The 22576-nt window shown below is 36.0% G+C and overlaps 1 protein-coding gene across 1 annotated transcript in view; it reads left to right on the top strand.

Annotated features, from left to right (window-relative positions):
- The first annotated feature begins 800 nt into the window (after window positions 1-800).
- The window catches only part of METTL25 (methyltransferase like 25), a 61492-nt gene continuing 39716 nt past the window's right edge, over window positions 801-22576 (top strand). The window contains exons 1-5 of the mRNA XM_009587369.1: window positions 801-822; window positions 7690-7854; window positions 12682-12782; window positions 18325-18957; window positions 21839-21983. Coding sequence (XP_009585664.1) covers window positions 801-822; window positions 7690-7854; window positions 12682-12782; window positions 18325-18957; window positions 21839-21983 — 1066 coding nt within the window. The remainder of the gene's footprint in view (window positions 823-7689; window positions 7855-12681; window positions 12783-18324; window positions 18958-21838; window positions 21984-22576) is intronic.

The following is a 22576-nucleotide window of genomic DNA, read 5'->3' as shown; positions in this document are numbered from 1 at the left end:
CTCCCCCCTTCCGGCCGCCCCTTGCTCTACAGGTGGCATCCGTTTCTTTTCTCGCTCTCAAGACCTCCTCATCGTCCTCCTATCTACGTTTAAAATTATTTTCCTTGCTTTAATAAAACAGGAGAATTTCACACCGCTCTGCTGAGCTGCTTTTTTCCCCTACGTCTTTACCCGCTGCCTCCCTGCGGCCATTCCCCCGTCAGCCTGCCTTCAGCCGCAGCTGCTGCTCCCTGCCCGCGCGTGCTCCCATGCGGCGGCGCTCATCTTTTCCGGGGCAAGGGGACGTACCTGGAACCGTCAGGGCTGGGGTAGCGTAGCCGTGGCGGGAGGGACTGCACCTTAGGAGGCTCTCGGTAGTGACAGTTGTGATGATGGTCTCATTTTATAGATTTCATCCTGTTCGTTTAGCAATGAAATGAAACTCCTATAGCTGTCAGACTCCTTCGCTCTGACTAATTTCTGAAGAACAGAAGTAAAACGAACCGAAAAAGACCCCTCCACGTGAGTGGAAAGATGTAACGGTTAAAAGTCTTCATAACGTTGAAACTCTGGAAATGTGGAGGACAGCTGGAAAAGGCTTAAACACCACTTTCCTATATATCTGTAATAACGAGTGTCTGGCAAAGGAATACAGAAAGCAGTTTTATTTCTGACAAGACCTATTTAAGAAGCACTTCGTATTTTTAGTAATTTTCAAATAACTCAAGAGGAGGCCAGCTATGAAACTGTATTACTGAATTTACCGCAGTCCAAGTAGAAGGGAAGCATACCAGTAATACGCTTTCAGGCAGAGCACAGAAATGAAGATAAAGTATCTGAAAGGTATGTTATTTGGGGGGACTGAGCCCCAGCAAGGAGATCGGTTTCAAAACTAAGGTAAAATCTTTGACAAAGAACTTAAACGAGGAAAACCTGCATCATGCCAAAGCTTATGGAGCATAGATAGCTCTCGCATAGCGTTAGCTCTGGAATGCTACATGAAATGACACGTGAGACAGGAAAGCACACTGAGTGTAATGGAAGGGTCCACAGAAAGTAGCATGTGGAGCTGTGTGCTTTTTGGCATAGAAGACAAGCCAAGATAATGGTTTGGATTTGGAAAGAGATTGAAGAACTGTGAATTGCTACATCACTTGTAACATTTCTCTCTTGGATCTAAAGACCTTCAAAATATTAACTGTAAGACTCATTTTTAAAGGGTTGAGGTATCTGGGATTTATTTGTATGTGAAAAAGACACTGGATTATGAATTAACTTCGAGACCCAGATGGAAACAAGACAGTGGACCAGTCAGCAAGCAAAAGTGTTGGGAAGCAGCGAGGAAAAACTTAGTGTTTTTGACAGGTAATGACAGTCAGAACTGATTCAGAGCAACGGGACATAAAATTAAATGCAAATAGAGACTGGAACAAAGCTAATCATTAGATGAAGTCATGAAAAAGAAAACACTAAAGGAAAATTACCCTGATCTTACCTGTTTCTATGGGAAAGCCCATGAAATGATTCAGACGCTGAAGTGGTAGCCTGTAGAGTAGAAGGAGAATCAGGAAAGCAGAGTATTGTTTTGTAGATTTTGAAATCGGAAAATCATTTAATGATCTATATTCTATAAATTACAGAATCCGATACAGAAATTACTGGAACAGAAGACACAGTTTATGGCTAAAATGAAGCATGTGTTTTCGAAGGGTATGAATCCTTCATGCTGTGGCTAAAATACAACATTTCTTTGGTTTCTGCAGGGATTATTTCTGCTCATTAAAAAAAAAAGAGAATTGCTCTTTTTTTCTAGCCTCAAAACTATAGTATGCTGTTTAACATTTGGAAGGTTTTGAGACACTCTTAAAATTTCTCCAGTATCGTGACAAAATTGGAGGCACTGTAATGGAATGGGCATGTGCTTGCTGATTTGGTGGTTCATGCCTGACTCGTTTGACTGCATGGTATCTGTCCATCCAGTCACATGATGAAAATACCTCGTCGTAGAATATGAGTTTCTCAGTGAAGATATCTGCAAACACTTAACCTATATTTGAAAATGAATGCACTTTTAGCCTGTATTAAAATTAGGATTGAGAAGCTTAATATCGCAGCTTATTTGAGAGCATTAGTACAACTTAATAACATTAAAAATCAGAAACCAACCATTAGAGATCTAATGGAAACCCAGCGTAAACAGAAACTACTCTTCCTTATATTCCTCTAAAATATTAACTGTATGTGTGGTGGTTCTTCAAAATTATCAGATATTTAAATGTTAGTTCTTTATATTTACCCTGAAATGGGTACTAAAAAGCTCTCATAACATGCTATCATTCATAGAACTACTGTTTTTTGGAGTGCAGCTATGAGAATAGGTTTATTTGGCATGCTCAGATGACATTGTGGTCATGTACCCCAAGTACCTTACTCAAAATATGTGTAAAATGACATTTTGATTTCACATGATAAAACCTGTGCTTCCTAGGAGTTTGCGAAGTGTTACGTTTATACATTCACAATCCCCAAACTATTATGAGAAGTTTTCTAGTATCTGTTGAAATAGGGATCCCAATGGAAACAAGCTACATTTGGCAGAATTGATCTGAAAATGTGAAGTTGTCAGTTCATACATAGCTCTGCAAACTAAAAGGTAACATGATTGCAGATTGGCACAAAACTGTGTGCAACATTTTATGTTACTGTAGGGATTTTGACAAATACATATGCTGAATTGTAGTTTTAGAAGCTAGCAAGCAAGAAATTAGAACTCTGTTGTACGGTATTATACGGAAGAAGATAATCATGTTACAGAACATTACATTATATGTTCTATAAGTCAGTTTCAAAGAATATTTTCAGATGATATTTCATTATAATGACCATATAAAGGGTGGAACCTTTGTTTTCAGTTGTACCGTACAGAAAAATTTCAGATCCATTTTTAGGTATAGAAAACTGGTTTATATTTTTATACATCAAAAAGCTGACATTTGCCATATTGCATCTTGTTTATCACGTCATTGCTGTAAATTGGACACAGGCACAGAAAAATCTGTGTTTAAGTATTTTCATATTTTACTGTAAATTACTGTTTGTACTATAATTCCAATTTTTTGGCATATGTTTCTTTCCTCTGAAGATTTGTTTGCAAATGTATGGACTGACTGGTTAAAAGACATACTAGATGTTATCTTGTGAGCAACCAAAGTAGAAACATTTTGAGAAAACTAACATTTTTAATATTCATAAATAATACATAGTCCAACAACTGCCATTCCATAACTTGAAGTCATGCTTCAGATACCTTAATATAGTTGGTTTTTTTCTTTTAGCTGGCAAGCTGGGGCAACAATTTAAATTTGGTAGGAGTGTTATTACAGACGATATACTAGTGATGTTGTATGAGATCCTACTAGTTCTGTTCATGTTCTTCCATCAGATAACCGAATTCAGGGAAGTTATAGAACATGGGTATTACTGCGTTTAATTTCAGTTAAGTGAGATTTTTAAGGAGAGTGTATGAGATCCTACTAGTTCTGTTCATGTTCTTCCATCAGATAACCGAATTCAGGGAAGTTATAGAAAAGTGAGATTTGTAAGGAGAGTTAATATATTTTATGTCGGGTGCTGAAAAAGTGAAAGCAGGCAAGCGGTGGGTTTATAAGCTTTTCACGAGTTCTGACAAAGAAGCAGAAAACTCCAAATTGCAATAATCAGTCTTTAACCTAGGAAAGTTATGAAGTTTCAAGATAAGTTGTATTTGTGCAATACATGGAAGTAAGGTGAAAGGAAGACTGGGTTGCTAAATATTGTGAACTCTGATCTGCAGAATATTTGCTTATGCTGTTGATCTTGGTGAGCTATTTGAAAGTTAGATGGGAAAAGTAAGGATAAATTTCTTCAAGGGTATAGGTTTAATGATTTTCAATATCGGTGTCAGGGTAGTGTGGTGTAAGATGGGTATGTGCATGGTTGATGCTAGTTTTCTTTTTGTACTGTAGCAAGTTTGTATATGTAATTCGCGTGATGTTTATTTCCACAGTCATCGTTGAGTGAAAGTTGCCAATGAGGTATATAATATGTATTCCTTACGGAGGAGATGAGAGATACTGTTTTTGCTGTGTTTTGGATGATGATTGGTGGTGTAGGAGTGAGGTGTCTGAGGTCAATGGCATTCTTGCATTTAGTCATTTGGTAGATGGTAAGGGTATGGCCATTACGGTATCCAAGAAGCTGCTGTTGATCCAGTTTGAAAAACGGTGACTATAGACCTCGCAGTAGAAATTGATGAGAGAGCCCTAGCTTTCACTCCAGATATAGCTTCAGTACAGTATTGATGTAATTACCTAAACAAAATATTTAACTCGTGGTAGCTTGTGCAGGTGTGTCATCGCTGTGTGCGTATTTGTGCCCAATTTTTAATTAATTGCTGTCCGCTCAGAATGACTTTTCTGGATGAAGAGATACATATGCTGGCCTAGACCTTGTAGAAAGTTCCGTTGGACTGGGATGCCGTTCTGAGCTGAGATGGTAGGCAAGTCTAACACTTTGAAACAAACATTTTCCAGCATCTATTTCAGTACCATGCATTGGAGGGCTGGTGTTGACATTGGCATAGTGAGTTTACTTCCAATAAAAGAAACTAGTGTACTTAAAGTTCCTGCCTGTTGTAGCGAAACAAACATGTCTCAAGTGTCCAAACAGATCATGTTTATAAACAACATATAGGTACCTAATTTGTCAGTAATGTTTGCATTCATTTCTGCCTTTTGACCTAAAGCAAATACATAAATGTAATATTTATGACACCTATAGGATATTTCATGTTGGTTTATATTTTTTCTGTTTATTTCTACTAGTACCACTAGAAAGTTTACATTAAGAACAATTCTAAGCTGCTTAATATTACAGAAAGAATGCATATATTAGTACACTTGGAGTCAACAAAGGCATCTTCTAATAGACTTGTTATGTGACAGTGACATGTTTTCATGAATTTTATTGCTATCGTGTTATACAGGAAGAATGGCAGTATTTCTTCGTGCACCCCCAAGTATCTGATGTCACTGTAATGATAGAAAGCATATTTTTTTTCACTAGTGATACAGTTCAGTGTATTTAAAATATAAAAGTCAATTAAAACCACCCAATATCTAGCGAGACATTTTGAAAAAATACTGCTTATAAACCAAAATACATTTAATAGATATGTAATACACATGTATAAGAATGAAAATTACAAAAATAAAATTTTATTCAGATGTTTTTCATGCATCTCACATATATTAAAGAAATGTTTTGTAACATATGTTAAAGAAATACTTTGTAACAGGATGACATCCCAATGTACTTTCAAATCTCCTTTATTTCATATAATGTTATGTCATGAAGAAAAGAAGTGAATTCTGGGGGAAAGGTTTTTGCTTGACTGATTTTTGTTTTGTTTTATCATACAAGATTGGCCAGTATATTTAAAAATGTGTGCCAGTTGCTAAAAAGATTTTATGTTTCAATGTTAGGTGCTCCAGTTTTCTAAAATGAAAAAAAACCCCAAACCATACTGGTCACTGAGGAAATAAAATTTGGAGGTAAAGAACAACAGAAATGCATATTAGAATGGGCCTGACTTTTCTCCAGTGTGTTATACTAAATACAATACTAATTCAAAGAGGTCATAATATGCATGAAACGAAGTGGAACACCCGCTTCTCATCAAGAAAATTAGATTTCTTCTTCACCTGGCAAAACTGCTGAACAGCTGGTCAAAATATCCCTCTGCACCTTTTGACTTAATCTCTCATCTCTATCGCATTCTCAATAATTGTTGGCATATAATTGCTTGTTGAGTCTCTTAAACCTTGTTCTTTTTCTTGACAGATCAGTGATTTCTTCCTACCGCATCAGACCTAAAGATTTCTATGCATTGTTACTGATTCAGACTACATTCATTTTGTGAATGTGTATAAATTTTCTGGAACGGTGTTCATCTCCAGAAAATCTAAAATAAGTTAAATGAGTGAACCTCCCTTAAGAATAAACTGAAACTTTCTTTTTCAGCAATAACTCAGCCGGTGACAGTTTCTTGTAAGAGCTCCTTCCATAACATTTACCCAGCAGAAAGCGAAAATACTCTTTGTGTGTAGATATTCACCTCCTTTTATGGTTGTTGAAATTTTTTTTTGGGGGGGGGAGGCAGTTCTGTACATTGTCCGAAACTGTTTGATTATCTCATCCCCGTTATATTAGTCTCTTCCATTATTTTCTTGATTTGAAGGTATTGTCAGAAAGGAAATTTATTTTTCTTCAGTCATTTCAAAATGCACACATCTAATTTCATGTCTTTTGGTAACATATCTTACAGAGACGTTGGAAAGCAAAATAACCCCTTCTCCCTAAAAACTTTGCAGTCTTTATTCTGGTTTAGTGTTTCTCTTTATTTCTGTTCTCTAGTATCATGTTACACCCTTATCCTTCATGAAGTTTCACTAACTAAAAGTTACTGTATGTTCAGAAGTTCAAATAAGGAAGTTGTTTATAGAGAAAGGTGGCTTGCTTTTCTGATTTTGTAGTAGTGAGAAGTAGAGTAAGAAGCACCATGCAGACACTAAAAGAATATTAATTCTGGTCATAGCCTAGCAATATTTATTCTTTCTTAGGTCCAAAGTTTGTTTGCTGGACTCATGCTTTGGTAGTGTAATACCATGAAAATTAACATGCCGACACTTTTGGGACTGTTTTCAATAAATGGTAATATATGCATGACCAGTAATTGTGGTCATGCAAGAAAATTAAGAGCATTAGAGGTGAGGTCAATAAAAACAGCTGTATCCGTTGCCATGCAGGCGGGTAGGCCAGATTCAGGAAAGCTGCCGTGCTAGGTATGCATTTGCTCAATATCTACCCATGAGACAAAAGGCAGATCAGGAGGCATTTTCTAATGCCTTTGTTTGCTGGACTTGCTAGCTTTTGTATATTTTAAAAGAATTACAAATATTTAAAAATTATTAGCAAAACTATGTAGAATTCACAATAGTTTTAGCTAAAATAGGGAGGAATGAGACAATAAAAAGCAATCGCGGAATTAGTAAATTATTCATACCAATATGTTTCACGTAAAAATAAATGTACATTTTTGAAACTAAGAACTAAGTAATACCAAACTGAAGCATTTCATCTTGAGTCAAACAAAATATGCATTGGAATCTACCTTTGGCTCACACCTGATTGGTAATAAAAATTAATTTAATTCTCCCAGCAGATTCACTAGTTACAAAGCAGCTTGGAAAGTATGTGAATATAGTGACTGTAAATCAAAATACTTTGTATATTGAACAGCTGTATTTCTTAAAAAAATCTGGTAGTATATATTGTCAGATGGGGGTGACTGGGAAACACACAATGAGCACGTCTGTAAACAAAGAGAAGTGATAACGTTGACTGAATTCTCTTGTTGATTATACTAAAGTAGCTCTGCTAAAATAATAGGTTTTTCCACATTTACACTAGTTAAGCTAAGAGCAAAATTTGACCTTGGTTCTGAAGGGGGAATACAGCTCAATAAAAATAATGAATTTTCCCACTATGTAAGCAAAATAAATGGTTACTTCTGTCTGATACGACGTATTTATTGCTTGTAGTTCTGTCAGCACTATTACAGAAACGTTAAGCCCTGTTAACCGAAATATTTTCTTTTTCTTTTCCATACAGATGATGACACGTTTTCCAATGTGTTTTGTGAAAACTCTAAGAAGCTTATCAATGTACATTTATTTGCCCTGGCTGCTAAGTATTATTCTTTGTCTAACCTTGGAGTCTGTACCCCATTAGAAGATATACTTGTAGCACTGAGAGGAGACAATCAAGGAACAGCAGGTATATTTACATTTGTATTTAAATTTTTATTTTTCACTATAGGACCTGCAGAGTTTTGGTTTTGGAGGGGTGGTTTGGTGGTTTTTTTTTTCCTACATGCTTCTCACTTCAATTTTCATTTATTGCTAGATAGTTTCTTCATTGGCTTCGTTTAGAAAATGGATTCTCTTGCTAAAATTTGAGCAGAGGGGTCACAGCATTCAGCACCTATAGACCCTACCCTTCCTGAGATTCAGTTTTAAAGGGGATGAGATAGGCAAACAGGCACATCTTTATTTGAGATGTCTTGTTAATTGTCTTTGTTTTTCTTCTCTTTTTGAATCATGGTTGCTATTCTTGCTTTTTTTTACAAGTCTCACCCTAAAATCTGGCAAGTGGGTTTTTTTGTTACAGCTTTTGTTTAATATTAAATATGTGCTTTGGCGTTTAGCTGAATATGGCCCAATAAGTGTCTGATGTCTCAAAAAAAAAAGACAATTTTATTCATTCTGTATGTTTTGGACCAATACCAAATATGTGTCATAAAACTAGAGTAATTTCATTTTCTGTAGTTAAAGAAATTGGATTAAAACACTCTCAAGTTGGCATCAAGTTGGACACTGGAAGTCTTGCCCCTGATTATATTTTTTGTATCAGATGATAAACTGGCATTTATACTTACTTTGACTGCTGTCATTTTCACTAAAAATGTGCTTTTCATTGATTCCTCAGTCATTATAGATTTGTCACTGTCTTTCAGATTTCTCATTAGTTTTTCAGAGACAGACTGAGCAGCTCTCTGCCTTTGCTTTCTAGTGTGTTTTATCTCTATAATACGTTAAAACTCTGATGTTTCTTATCCTAAGTGATAACACCATTATATATATTGGGCATCTCTCCCATTTTCTACAGTTATCTTCTCTTTCCAATTTTGCCATTTTCCATGGTTGACTCTCCAGTTTTCCATTTCTTCAGAATTGCTAAAATGCCATAGCTAAGATAGTCTTAATGGTTTGTTGTGCATTGGTCTTACTGTAAGTTTATTTTCTGGCTTCTTTCCTTCTGCTGTTAGTTCGTCTGAAGCCCTTTTTTCTTGTTTGACAACTGTACGCTGCTTTTCTTTCGCTTGCTTTTTAGCTCTTTTCCTTTTCATTATGCTCTCATTCCCTGCTTAATTTTCTGTAATTCTGTAGTTCTACCTGGTTATACTTTTATTTGAGTTCATATCTGGATTAGCTTTCTTAGACAAAAATGCAAGGATTCTTTCATCTTTTTGTCATGCAGAATGGAGCATCAAGGATAAGACAATTGCTGAGTATTTTATTCTGTCTTGCAGGAGTGCTGCTCGGTTGGGTAACTGGGGCCTGGGTTTGTGATGCAGTAATTCTAAATTGCACTTCCTAGAAAAAGTAAAACTTGTTCCAAATATATGCAATGGTATTATAATTCAAAACCTTTGTGTTGAATTGGCAGTAAGTATCAGTTAAATTAACTTAATTCAAGTTCCTGGTAATCATTTGGCAGAAGCAAAATACCAAATTATGGATTCATAATGTGCGAGTTGCCAAATGAAAGTTGTGATCTTTTAACTTTAAGCTATTTTAGATATTTTGGACTTAATTCTGTATTTCAGAAAATATATTTGTTTCCTGACATACTAAAGCTTGCAAGTCAAGAGAAGTGTAAGTCTGAGAAAACTGGCAACTTTATGATAGCCTTGCTCATATTGTGAAAAGTGTGCATCAGAATAATTCCATTTATGTTTCAGATGTTTTTAATAACATTTCCTTGTTCTAAGACAAACATGCTTATGAGCCCGTTCCCACAGTTTGCATACTTGCATAGTTTTCTAACTTCTTCACCATCTTAATGTAGACATACTGCTATCCTTCCTTGGAATAATTGGTAAGCACAAACATTTTAAGCGTATTGTGGACACAGCTACTCAGAATGGAGTTCTGAGTCTAAAGGGCTTTCTCCATTGCTTCCTAACGAAGGTCACTGTGGTCCTTACTGCACCATCAGGTTGCTTGCACTGAGCACACGGGGTCTGGAAGAGCCTGGCCCAAGGGGAGGAAGCCAGCAGGGAGAATTTCGCTTGTTACGGGGTTCATATCTGATATAAGAGGCGAGGGTTGCTAGAGTATTGGATTAAGAGTACTGTCTACCTTTGCAATGTGTTTATGGCCAAGGTAGTAGTCATGCAGTGACTGTTAACGAATCCGTCTTTAAATTCTGTGTACTGGAATATCACTCAGCCTCAATGTTTTTTTAGTATATGGTTATCCCAGTCTCTCACTCTGGCTTATGGAATTAAATCATAGTAGTGTAGCTTCTGTATAGGTGGTGTCTTGTGTGGACTGTGAGTTTCTTTTTTTTATCTATCTGGTGTATCTGAATTTCCACAGGTAGCTGGTGTATAAAACCCCTGCACCCTGACATAGGAGATCTTAGGAAGATCTGCATTAGCCCTGTATAAAAGACAGTCTCTCCTCAATTTGTTCGGCTTCACAACTAAAGATGTAGCTGTAAATAGCATTATAGAGTTGAAATGGTTTTTCAAATGGAAAACAGCTACCTGTGCTAGAGGTTATTTCCCTAGCAATAAGCAACATTTCAGTACCAGCTAAAACTAGTAACATTAAACTTTCTGTTATTCTATTATATCCGGGGTACTATTGTGAAGCATTCGAACCCCACTTTCTTTTTTCATCACAAAAGGAGATGGATCTCTAAGTTTCTTATGGTCTTTGAAATTAGTATTTGTTCTGCTTGCATAAGTTGTGCACATAATAAGGAAATCTATATGTATAATTCTTTGTTTCAAGAAAGTAATTTTGTGATAGCAGAATGAATTTACACAGCTTGTTTAAAACTACTATGTATATTTTTTTCAAATTTGCAGTTGTGTTGGCAATGTAAAACAGTCCCCAAATGCAGTTTTTCTATTAGATTGTAATATGTCTGCTTGTTTTTCAAAATAATGTAAAAAAATCTATCAGAATTTTGCAGAAAATGCAGCAACAACAAAATTGATAAAAAATCTATAATTTTCTGCAAACAGTATTATTTTCCCTGAGCTGAAATATAAGCAGAGTGTTCATTCTGCAAAAGGTAGGAAAGGAAGTCTAAAAATGGTTAAGAAACTTCAGTAGCTAAGGTGATAAATACTTTATGTATGTAAGTATAAGCAAACTATGATTTTTCTACCTGGAACCTCAGCTTTTGTAACAACCCAACTTGTTTCTGGATTTCTGGATTTCTTCCATGTTTGAAATAGTTAATTTGTCTTAAGTGCTCTCTGAAATGGTACTTCACACAGCGTTACCCAATTCAGTCTTTTGAGTTCATACTATAGCAAAGAGTAAAAGGTGCAATACGTGGTGATAGTTCAAAGTGACAGTGCTGCTTTGGAGAACAGTCAAACAACTTTTGTTTCTGTCAAGAAGTTAAATGTCTGTTTCTTCCTGTTCCCATTTTGCTGCTTCTTCCGATGAGCCTATCCAGACACAAAAATGTTCAAATATAAACAAAAAAAGAGACTTTTTTTTTTTTAATTTTTTCCTTTCATTTGAAATGCTTACAAATTAAGAGGTTTTTAGGACACCGTGTAGATCTTCACAGTTTTAAAGTTAAGCAGAATCTTTAGTGAAAGATTACTTGTTTCTGCTATTTGTTTTGTTTAACAGTATTTTAGTCTATTTTTTCTTTTGTCAGTTCATAGAGTCTATATTAGATTTTAAGTATTGTCATAACAGTTTATTATGAAAAAACAGATGTTTAAGAAATAGAGAGATCCTGTGGGTTTTGGGAAAAATAGAGAAAACACTAGGTTTCTCATGAGCTCAGTTCAATTCCCCACTCTCTTTTAAAGAAGTAACACTCTTGGCTCTGTTCCCAGCATGATCTGATCAAGGAATGAACATAGTTTTTGCCTAATGATCAGTTTCTGGACGGATGAACACATACTGTGCAAAAAGCAGAGAATGGGAAAGTATATTAATCTGCCTAGTCATGTAGAAAAGTCTTGTTTTCTAGGAGCATGCTCATCAGTAACGGTCCAGTTTCTCCTACCATCACTCAGACGTACAAAAATTTCCATCAATTTAACTAGAGCCAAGTGTACTGTAGTGTTGGTCGCCTAAGAGAGATGTGTGGGTTTCTCCCAAGGGAGCAACTTCTGAGCTTTGCTTGGGGGATGTAGAGATTAGCAAGTGGGTGCTTGGTATTTTCCACAAGCAGTAACCCTGTGGTAGAAATTGACTCCATCTCATTAACACGTTCTCCAGCAACACTGTAATGAGTGATTTTCTACCATAAAGATGTAACAGTTCTGCAACCCATCCATAGGGTAAATGAAGAAAATAAAAGTGCATCTTCCTTTGAATTTCCCCAGCATCGCTCATAACTTTTATTTGAGATATCTCCCACTTGATAGTGAGCAAATCTGCAGAATTAACAAGCCATGCTGTGTGATTATTAATTGTCCCTGCCCTTATATTTCATATATGTAAAGGTAAATGTGATAAACAACACAAAAATACGTATTTTTTAGTGAACAGGAAGAAATAGTACAGTTTTATAGTAGTAGCTATTGTCTAATATTCAGTCAGGTATTAGATATGCTACATCTTAAAAAAACTACACTAACAGTACTCAGTTTTTACTAATTCATCTGTAATTCAGAAGATTAGTCTTGTAATAATTTAGTGATTTTTTAATTAAAAATTACTATCCTTAAAATATAAAAATACTGTAGCATATTTTTAGGCTGGTATTTTTTCTGACCACAAATCTTTATTATTATGGGCTGTGTTAATGTGTATTTATTGTCTTAATCTGATCCAGGTATCAAAACTGATGAGTTTATGAATAATAAGAAATCACATGAAGTGCAGGTGATGTCAGAGTTGGTAGACAACATAGCGAATTATTGTGGTATAAAGCAGGTAAGAAAGCATTTCTTACTGTATGTTACCGTGTACCTTCCAAATTATTCTCCTTATTGTGTTCGAATACATAATTTTGATACTCTATCAATGCTGTTCTTATTTTTCCTGTAAATAATTGTAGCTAAAGAAGAGCCATTAGGCTCAAGATGAAGGACAATTTTGTTTAAAAATGTATCATTCTAAAGGAGCTGCCTTTCACTGAGTCATAATCATTTTATGACTCATGACAAATTTTAAGAAATTATAATCATCCTCTATATGTTGAGCAACTGCAAATTGTACTGCTTTTTGCTATGCGTGGGTACTGCCTTGTTTATCAGTATTATATTGCTGGCAATTTACCATAAGCATCAGCAGGAGAGCAAAATTTCGTTCTTTTCCTTCTGTCAAGCACACAAGCATGCCACATAGAGACCAAAGCAGAAAATCTGAGAAAGTTTGAAAGCTCATCTTGTTCTGGCACAAGAGATTTAAATTGTTTCCTATTGTTTAATGTTGTTCACCTTTATTTAACATGGATTGAGATCTATCAATTAGGAATTTAGTTATGACCTTTTTAGTTTGAAGAGAGACCAGATTAAGCAGAGATTTATGTAGCAGAGTGTGCGTGAAGTACGTTTGGTAGAACACGTATGAGATCTGGACACCCAACACCATTATCACCCAGTGATTACTCTAAGAATTGGCCATTTCATACATCAGATGGCAAGTTCATCCTTGGATGGTGAAGAACTACAGGATTCCTTTCTCAAATTTGATTGTGACTTACCCCTTTTTTTTTAACATGTAATTATGATTGCACAGTGCAAGTCACTATTGCATTAAAACCTTGTAGATGTTTACATATGGATCTGTTGACAAAACACAAGCGTCACAACAATACTTGACTTTTCTGAGTACTGTATTTCACATTCCGCTAGACAAAAGTACACCAATACCATTTCCTCAGTTTACATACATGTAATTTTTCTGTAAGCTTTTTCAATATTAAACTTTCTGTTACATTCCACATCTTAGATCTTTGTTGCGGTAAGACTAAATTTTTAAGTATCTGGGTGAACTGAGTTGGTTTAATCATTTTAATCTCTGTAATGCTAATGTAGCTTTGTCCTCGCTTTAAACTGTAGATGACTAGTGGCTCTGGACACTCCATTTGATTTCTTTCTACATCTGAGCTGCAGTTGCTTTCTCTGCAAGGGGCTGTAAGTGTAAATGGAGACTAATTTCCTCCAGCCTAATGTTCATTCCCACAAAGATTTGTGGAGAACAAACTGTATTTGTTTAAAACCAAAGGTTAGTAAGGTATCTGCCCAGATTTTATGCTGAACATACTCTCTCTGAGCCTTTTTTTTCCCTAAGTAAATATGTCTGAGTATAGTTTAAAATGAATGTATCAGATGTGGGTAAGGGGGAAGAGACAGCTGCAGCTGGGCAGGCCAAGTCTGTATTAGTACGGTTTCTGGTATATCTTGTCCCCCATATTGTGCCTGGCCTCTGTGAAGGGAGAGTGCTAGTTGTCCTCCCTCATACCCGCACCAGGGGGGGTGCTAAAAATTAATGGCCAGTCGTGTGCCGGGGGTAGAGTACATGGCCGTGCTCTGTTCAGTTTAGCGGTAGAGATGTAACTGCAGCGTCCCGAGTTGGTGCTGCTGCCGCCACAGACCGAAGGGCAGGCCCCAAAACTTGGATTCGGCTTGGAGTTGCTGAAGCTGAACTTTGATTAGGAAGTTACTTGGCTCAGACTGAGTTTAATTTAGGTAATGTAAATGATGCGGTACTCTTGATAGGTTTGGGTCAGGCCTGTGGCATCCTTGGAAAGAGAGATCAAAACTCTGAATCCTGACCATCAGTTTGGTGAGGAACGACTGATGAAGGCAAAGTTTTAGGCAGTGTTCTCCTTACAACTGGGATTACCAAGTAGATAGAGAGCTGCAGTTAAGGCCAAATATTACTGGATGAGACGCAATCAGTTTGCGAGCATCTGTGATCCCTTACAGCAACGGAAGGCGATCTCTCTCCAGCAGCTCTTTCAGGAGCCAGCCGCGGTGACAAGCGTGGGTGCCCTCAGCAGCTGTAAAGTGGATGCGCTCTGTAAAGAATAGAAATACGGTAGCAGCAGATTTATGAAAGTAATTTCTTCTATCGTTAGCATGTCTTTTACCTTGCTTACCTTTTGCTTCAGGCAAGTATTAGTTGTTCAAGTGTTGAAGACTTTCACGTACTGAAAAAGCTGTAGGAGAGTGAAGTTTACTGATAATGCACTACTAAATGTTCTCTGCGTTTGCTGGAAGGTGGTGTTTCATATAGCATTTTTATTTAGATTTTAAATAGTTCCTGTGAGATTCAGGAATGAAAGGAAAGGAAAACCCATATTCAGAGAGTAAAAAAGTAGAGCCACCTTAATGACCTAACCTAAGTCCCGATGTAGCTGGTTACTAATAAAATCTCAAACCAATCATTATTAAGTATCTGTCAATATGCTGCAATCTCATGCAGTGATTATGCACTTTCATCAGATGGCTCAGAGTATCTTTAGGCAAAGGATTATTTTCTGTTTATTTTTTTAAAAAATTGTAACATTTAATGAAAAATATTATTGCAGTATATCACTGAATATGAAATGCTGACTGCTCTATATTAACTTTTTTCCATTTTAGTCGTACATTGTAACAAAATTTATTTGTGCAAAGTTACAAATCCCTAATATATGAAAAGAGCTTTGCAGTTACATTTGAAAAAAAAGAAAAGCCTCCTTCTCAGCTATTAAAAAAGCGACTCCTTTTGTTTTGGTTACCTTTCAACTTAAAAAAAATACAGGAATTGTAAAGTTTTAGGAGAGTTTTTTCCTTATTGATTTTTTTCTATCCATCTCACAAAACAAAATATATGCGGCATTTAATTAAAAAATCTAGAGCTATGAAAACACAACACGTGTTTTACAACAGCACGTGTCCTCAGGGTGTTTCTTTCAGATATTATAGATCACTGGCAGCTTGAAAAATGCCCTCCATTTCACCTCCATATCCATGATGTATAATGGGTGGTAGAGGATATTACTCTCTTGTGGTATTTTATAATGTAGTTTAATAAATAGTAAAATGAAAATAAAAGCAAACATTTTATTAACTACTGTAATCACTTGTAGGTTAATGATTTGAATTAAAACATTAAAGCAAACTAAAGGGTTTTTTTTAGTTGTTTACTGCCCCTTTTAAAAATTGTTCCTGTTGTCCAAGAGGAACTTTATTTTATAAAGAAGTTCTTAATTAAACTCTGCAAAGAAGCCAGTGATTATTCTTTGTTTAAATGCACATTTGTTTTCTTTAATGTATTTGTGAAAGTTTTCCTTGGAAATTGCAGCATGTGCAACAAGAGTTGCAATGTGTAATGTAAGTATGATATAATTCTGCATTCAGCATCCATTAAATTTGTGATTTGGTGCTGGGAAATGTTGGAATCCTTCTGGAAACGAAGTTCTTGATTGCACTGTGCCAGAAATTGTGTTTAAACATAGTACCCAACTCACTATGGACAAGACCTTTGGAGTTCATTATATCATGGAAATTCATTTTAAAAGTTCATGCTTGGCAGATACACTATGGATTGCTGATTACCTTTCCTTATGTAATCAAGGGAAGGTAAAACAGGGATTAATTTAATGCCGTCTATTTGTTTAGCACAAGATCATTGCCTGCTTATTTTTAGTCAAATTTTCCTTTCGTTTTAAAACTATTCTCCCAGTGGTAATTTAACAATATATTACTGTTTTCTTTTTACTTGGAAACAACTAAAAAAAACTTATCCAAACAGCAGTTTGTCTTTACAGCCACTAGAGGTCACACGTAGGAGTTAGGAATAATTCACTAGCTGACTCTTGTGTCCAAATGCTGCCTTTCACAGAAATAATTAAAAAGCTTGTAGAAGTGAAGGTGTGCATATTCTGCATAATAGTAATATCCATTACATAAAATAGTGGGTAAAGTATTCCTTGAACATTTTTCTTTCCTTAACTTTTAAATAATCTAGGAGAATATTGGTGATAAATCTGACAAATAAATGACATTTTCAAAAAGTATGCTTAGATCATATCAACTCTATTTCACCAAATCCACTCCTGTACTGATTTCATTCAAGAAATTCGAGGATTGTAGCGTACCTAGATGGCAAATATGTAGCAATATCACATGACGAGTGCAGATGAGAAAGCCATGTGCAGCCTGGGTAAACAATTTTTACCTAATTGTGTTTTCTCCACTGTTTTACCTAGTCTTTAGTGATATTGGTTCAAATTTTTCTTTCTAATCCCATGGCTGTACAAATCTTTAACTTTCTTAGAATAAGGAATAAATCTTTCTTTTTCATTTCAGTAAGAGTATTGCTGTACTGAGTATTCTTACCTGGTAAAAAACTATGCAGTTGAGTTCAAGATGGATCTGTGTAGTGTATGCTGCTATTTGAACTCTCAGATATCAGTGTAAGCTTTCTTACGAACGTGTGACAGACCAAGAACAAGACATAGATGTTCTTGAATCAAACACTTTCAGGAACATCTACAATGAAGTCATTATATCTAGTCAATATAATTTTTGGTAGATACCTGAACAGTACTGAACATTATCATTTTCTTTCCTTAGAAAAATGTCACTCTGCCTATTCTTGTAAGATATTTTGTTATATATTTATTACAAATTAAAACACACATGATATAAAGCTGTGATTATGTACTTAAAGGTCTCAGGTTACCCTTATTTCTGCTACGACTCTGTATAGTGTTTTCCTTCCTGTGTTACATCAGTCACTCAACTAGCACATGCTATCAACTATGAGACGAACTAAACTGTCAGCTAGTTATCCCTTCTATTCATTCCTCCCTCCAGAACAGCCGTGGAAAGTACATGTGACATATGAGCCCCTTTGTTTTATTACAAAAGCATCCTCATGTTAATCAGAGTTATATGGATCATTTTCACAGAGTGGGGAAGTGGTATAAATAAGCATTCTGACATAAAAGGGGGTATAAATATCACCTGCTTTAGGTCACATCTGAAGTGATTAAGCTAGGCACTGAACCTGAAGATGCTTATTTCTCTACACCTAGTGGTAGTAGACTCCTCATTATGGGAGCTAGGTGTCTGAAGCTAAATACTGTGAACACTTTCTTTGCTAACTATATATCCTGACCCAGTTTAGCAAGGGCAGGTGGTGGTGGTTTATGGTTATTTTCTTTAGCAGAAGGAAGTTCTGTGTCAAAAAATATACTGAAAGTCTTTCCCAGAAGAGTCAGGACATGTGCATTGCATAAGCATTGCCGTGTCTGTTTTCTGAAGCAAATCAGTTAAGACTTAATTCTCTGTTTTAAACTCAGAAGATGGACCAACAAAGCAAAAGAACTAAGTGTGTTAGGAGGGATGATGCTACTGATAAAGTAGCTATTAAATACATGCTTAAATTTTTAGGGAATTATTTTGCATTTGATTGAAGTGTGTCTTGTTGCTCATTAATACAGCAAATTTTATTTTCTTTTTTCCCCATTGTTTAGGTGATTGATATAGGTTCTGGAAAAGGCTACCTGAGTTCATTTTTGTCCATGCAATATAACTTAAAAGTTTATGGAATTGACTCCTCAAACACCAACACTAATGGTGCTCATGAAAGGAACAGAAAATTGAAGAAACACTGGAGAGCATATCAGAGTCAAGGAAGAGCAAACCTCAAAAGCCAGAGGTTGGAAAAGGCAAATGACAGGCCAGTGGAAAGTGAAATTAAATGTAAAGCAATCAATGAAAAGCCCTTAAATAATGACAGCAGTCTGCAAAGTCAGGACCAAGTGACTATCCAAGATTTAGTTCCTTCTTGTGGTTTCACAGAAATAGCTACGTCTGAAACCAGCAGACAAACTGACGTTGATTTGGCGTCTCAGACACAATCTGATGAGAGCAAACTTTCTGAAGAAGTTCTTGCTATTCTAAACATTCTGCCTGCTGATGCTGTAGAAGTTTTTTCTTCATCTCAGTGTAACTGTGGGGAACTCTGTGAAGAGGAAAAGGCGCAAAGAAAAATGGCATCTCTCAAGGCTAAAGCGAGCAAGTCGAGTGAATCAAACCTGTATTTTCCATTGACCTCTTGCATCACTGCAGAAACAGAACTCAGTGACATCATAACAGATCTGGAGGTTATTTTACTGATACTGGAAGTAGATTGTCCATTGTCTTTATATTGCCATTTTCATATGTGCATAATGTTTGCTGAGTGTACGTAGAGTGCTGTCAGTGGTGTAAATGAATATTCTGGCCCAATAATGTTTTTCAGCCAGTTAGCTGAAGTACGTCTAGCAGATACAGATTGTTTTTCTATTTTAATATTTGTGTTGGGCTTATTTTGAATATGTAAAGCAGCCTTTAGAATTTATGGGGTGGATAATAATCAGCTGTCAAAAGTTAACAGCATACATATTAGCACATTCAGGTATTTTACAATTGTAGATATAGATAACATCTAATTATTATGGAAAGAGTTATATTTATCAGGTAGATGGATATATTAAGCACTGGAATTTCAATTTTCCTGAAATTTCTTATTTTTTAAGTTTTATATTTTGGTAATTTCAGTTAAACTTTGAAGGCATAGGAGAATTTATTGTGTATAGTACTCAACATAAAGAATTTGTAAAGACCCCTGTTTGCAAATAATGTTTTTATATTTTGACTTTTCAGAGTTACTTTAAGTTCATTTAGTAATTTACTAGCTGGCAGGGATTGTGTCTACACAAACAAGCCCAAGCTCAGCTGCCCAAAGACAGTGACACAGGTCTAGAAGCTCTATGGCTGTTTAGTTCCTATGCCTGAGCTGACGTACATTCAATCTTTTATGGAAAGATAAAAGCTTGTCTGTGTTCAATAGTAACTGACCTAATACATTCAGGGGTGTAATTAATCTCTGATTCAAGACCATAGTTTTGTGCTGATGGCCCTATAATAAATCCTACTGAGTATCTGAGAACATGTGGAGCAAGCTCATGTCTGTCTGCAAAAGACACTCTGAGCAGCAGGGTTTGTTGATGAAGCATATGCCTTTACATTTGCACTGTTGGATTTTGTATCCCTTTAGCATGTAATATGTGTAATGTAAAAGGTAGAAGAAATCCTATATCACTGCCTTTCTTTATAAAAAAAAAATTACTGTCAGAAAAGGTAAAAGCTTCATTGTGTTAAAAAATAGTAATAACCAAACTGCACATTATGTGTGATGAATGTGTGTAATTAAAAAGCTTTAAAATGTGCAATCATTTACATGTTTTAAAGGTATTTTGAGAATTTTTAGAAATAAAATATTTTTTAGAAATAGTTTTACAAATGTTTACAATTTTTTATTGTAACCATAATTTGGTTTTTTTTCTCAAATTTTCCTAAGCTGGGAACAAATGGGGAATGGGTAAAATTAGCATTTACTGATTTATACCATAAGTTCTGAAATTAATCTGCTGATGACATGGGTATAAGAATGCATGTTTGTATATATCCCAGGACTAATATTGAGATATCAAATTTTGCTATACTTAAGCCAACGATCCAGAAAGTACTTTCAGTTATATCCAGGCAACCTCACTGAAGTCAGTGATGGTCCAAAAGGATACCTGACACAGACAGACTGTGCTCGTGGTGTTCAGGAGTTTTGAGCATTGTAATAGATTCCTCTATCTTGCATGTGGTAGGCATCCTCCACTAGCTTTCTCCTGAAAGAATCTCTCTAACTTTCCTGTCCTGGGGTTCTGTCCTGCCCTCGCAAGTGCACATCTTCCCTTAGCTTTAGTCTTGTTCCACTGTTTCTGTAATTGGAAGTGGAAAAAAGCTTTGTGGAATGGTGAGCTGAAGCTGACTGATAGGAAAAAAGTCTTTAAAAACTAAGCTGGACTGAAAGCGAATTTTTGCCACCTAAATATTTTGGATCCTAAGACAAGGAGAGGGCAAGCACAGAGAAGCAAGCATAAAATGGAAGGTGAGAAGAGGGACAGGAAGAATTAAAAAACCAGAGGAAAGGGGAGGTTTTACTGTTTCGCACATACATATACTATGTAATACTGATGGGTGAGAAAATCAGATACAGAGCAGCAAAAATAGATGTGCATATAAAGTCAGAATGATTATAGAAAGGTATCCCAGTTGAATATCTCTGGACTAATTTTTTGTTGATAACCTTGTTAATAAATAAGGCTGAAATTCAAAGCAACACCATGTTTACCGTGTAGATTCCAACTAATAATGCTGGCAGAGAAATACCTTGTTACGAATGGTGAGAAGAGGGATAATTTGGATGGAGAAATAGAGGCAAAAGGGAAATAGAGGAAAAAGGAAAGCAGGAAATAGAATGGACAGAAGAGCAGAGCGTCTGAAGCTGAAGTTCTTACTTTGCTATGGAAGAAAATGCCCATTTGTTGTTGAATAGTAGTAGGCACACTGCAAAGCTGTGGCAGTACTACAGTTTTGGAAATAACAAAGCCTGCTCTTCACATTACATCTATATTCAGGAAGTGGTTTTGATTTCAGCAACTTAACGTAGCAGAAATGCCATAGATAGGTCCAGCCAAATTTACAGCAGTAAATCTGAAGTAAGAAAAGGAAGTAGCAGTGGTAGTATAACAATAACAGGAAACCTAGGAAGGACAAGAGAAAATGGCCCATGTCCAGTCACCACGCAGATGTTCCCTTCCATGCAGGTAAAGCAGCTGCTATTCATAGTCTTGAACTTCTGCTTCCTCATGGCCGGTGAAGGTAGCATGCAGAGATGCGTAGTTCCTTACCTGAACAAAGCGATGAGCAGTCTGTCTTTCCACGGAGGCAACGCACCATGTCTTCTTAGCATGGGAGAGCTTTTATTACGCATTGAAAAATTCTAGAACAGAACAGCAGAAGTCCTCATGGAGTTGTATATTTAAACCTTACAGCTCGATAACATTTGCAGCATGTTTGGGTTTTGGAGTTTGTTGTTGTTATTCGTGCTCTTTCAGTTGAAGAGGGAGATGCTTTATTGCTGCTTTTTTTTCTTTTTCTTCTTAGGACTGTGTGATGGTGGGTCTACATACATGTGGCGATCTTGCTGCAAATACACTACGAATTTTTACTGCCAAGCCTGAAATCAAAGCAGTTTGCAGTGTAGGCTGCTGCTACCATCTGTTGTCAGAACAGTTTGAAAACCAAGAAGGTAATTCTTCTAAGCTTAACTTGTGGCTGCCAGTTTGCATGTTGAGAGTATTATACCTTTTAATTAATAACCTCCTTTTGTTTGTTCCTTTCCAGTGGCTTATTTAGTACTGGTTTTAATTATATTATGTGGGTCATTCACTCCCAGATGCCCTCTAGCTTTTCTGTTATGCCAATATTTCTAATATTCTTACTGAAATTAGGGACATTAATGCAGAATGTTTTTATATGGCTATGAATACAGCTGGTTTTATTCCATTACTTCACTTGTAAAATGTGGAGGCTTTTTTAGTCCAATATGTTTTCATCCTTTTGAAATATTTTGTACCAGATTTTGCCCTTGGCTGTCTGCATGCAACATCCATTTATGTTGAGTTGTACATGTACAACTATGAGCAGAATTAAGTCCTTGTAATGTAAGTTATTAGTCCAAAAAACACTCATCTGAGTGCTGTGCTCTGGGGCATTGCCAGTTTAGAACATTATGGGACAGTACCTATATAACAGTTTTTCTTGGGAAGACAACCTGAAAATTATTTGGGGATTCACACTATAGGCAAATTTTCCTTCAAATGTGGGGTTTTTTCATTTTTG

This window comes from Fulmarus glacialis, unplaced genomic scaffold (assembly GCF_000690835.1).
Source record: "Fulmarus glacialis isolate BGI_N327 unplaced genomic scaffold, ASM69083v1 scaffold4771, whole genome shotgun sequence".
Lineage (NCBI taxonomy): Eukaryota > Metazoa > Chordata > Aves > Procellariiformes > Procellariidae > Fulmarus > Fulmarus glacialis.
Note: the sequence above shows the minus strand (reverse complement) of the source record. Positions and strands in the feature narration are given on the sequence as shown.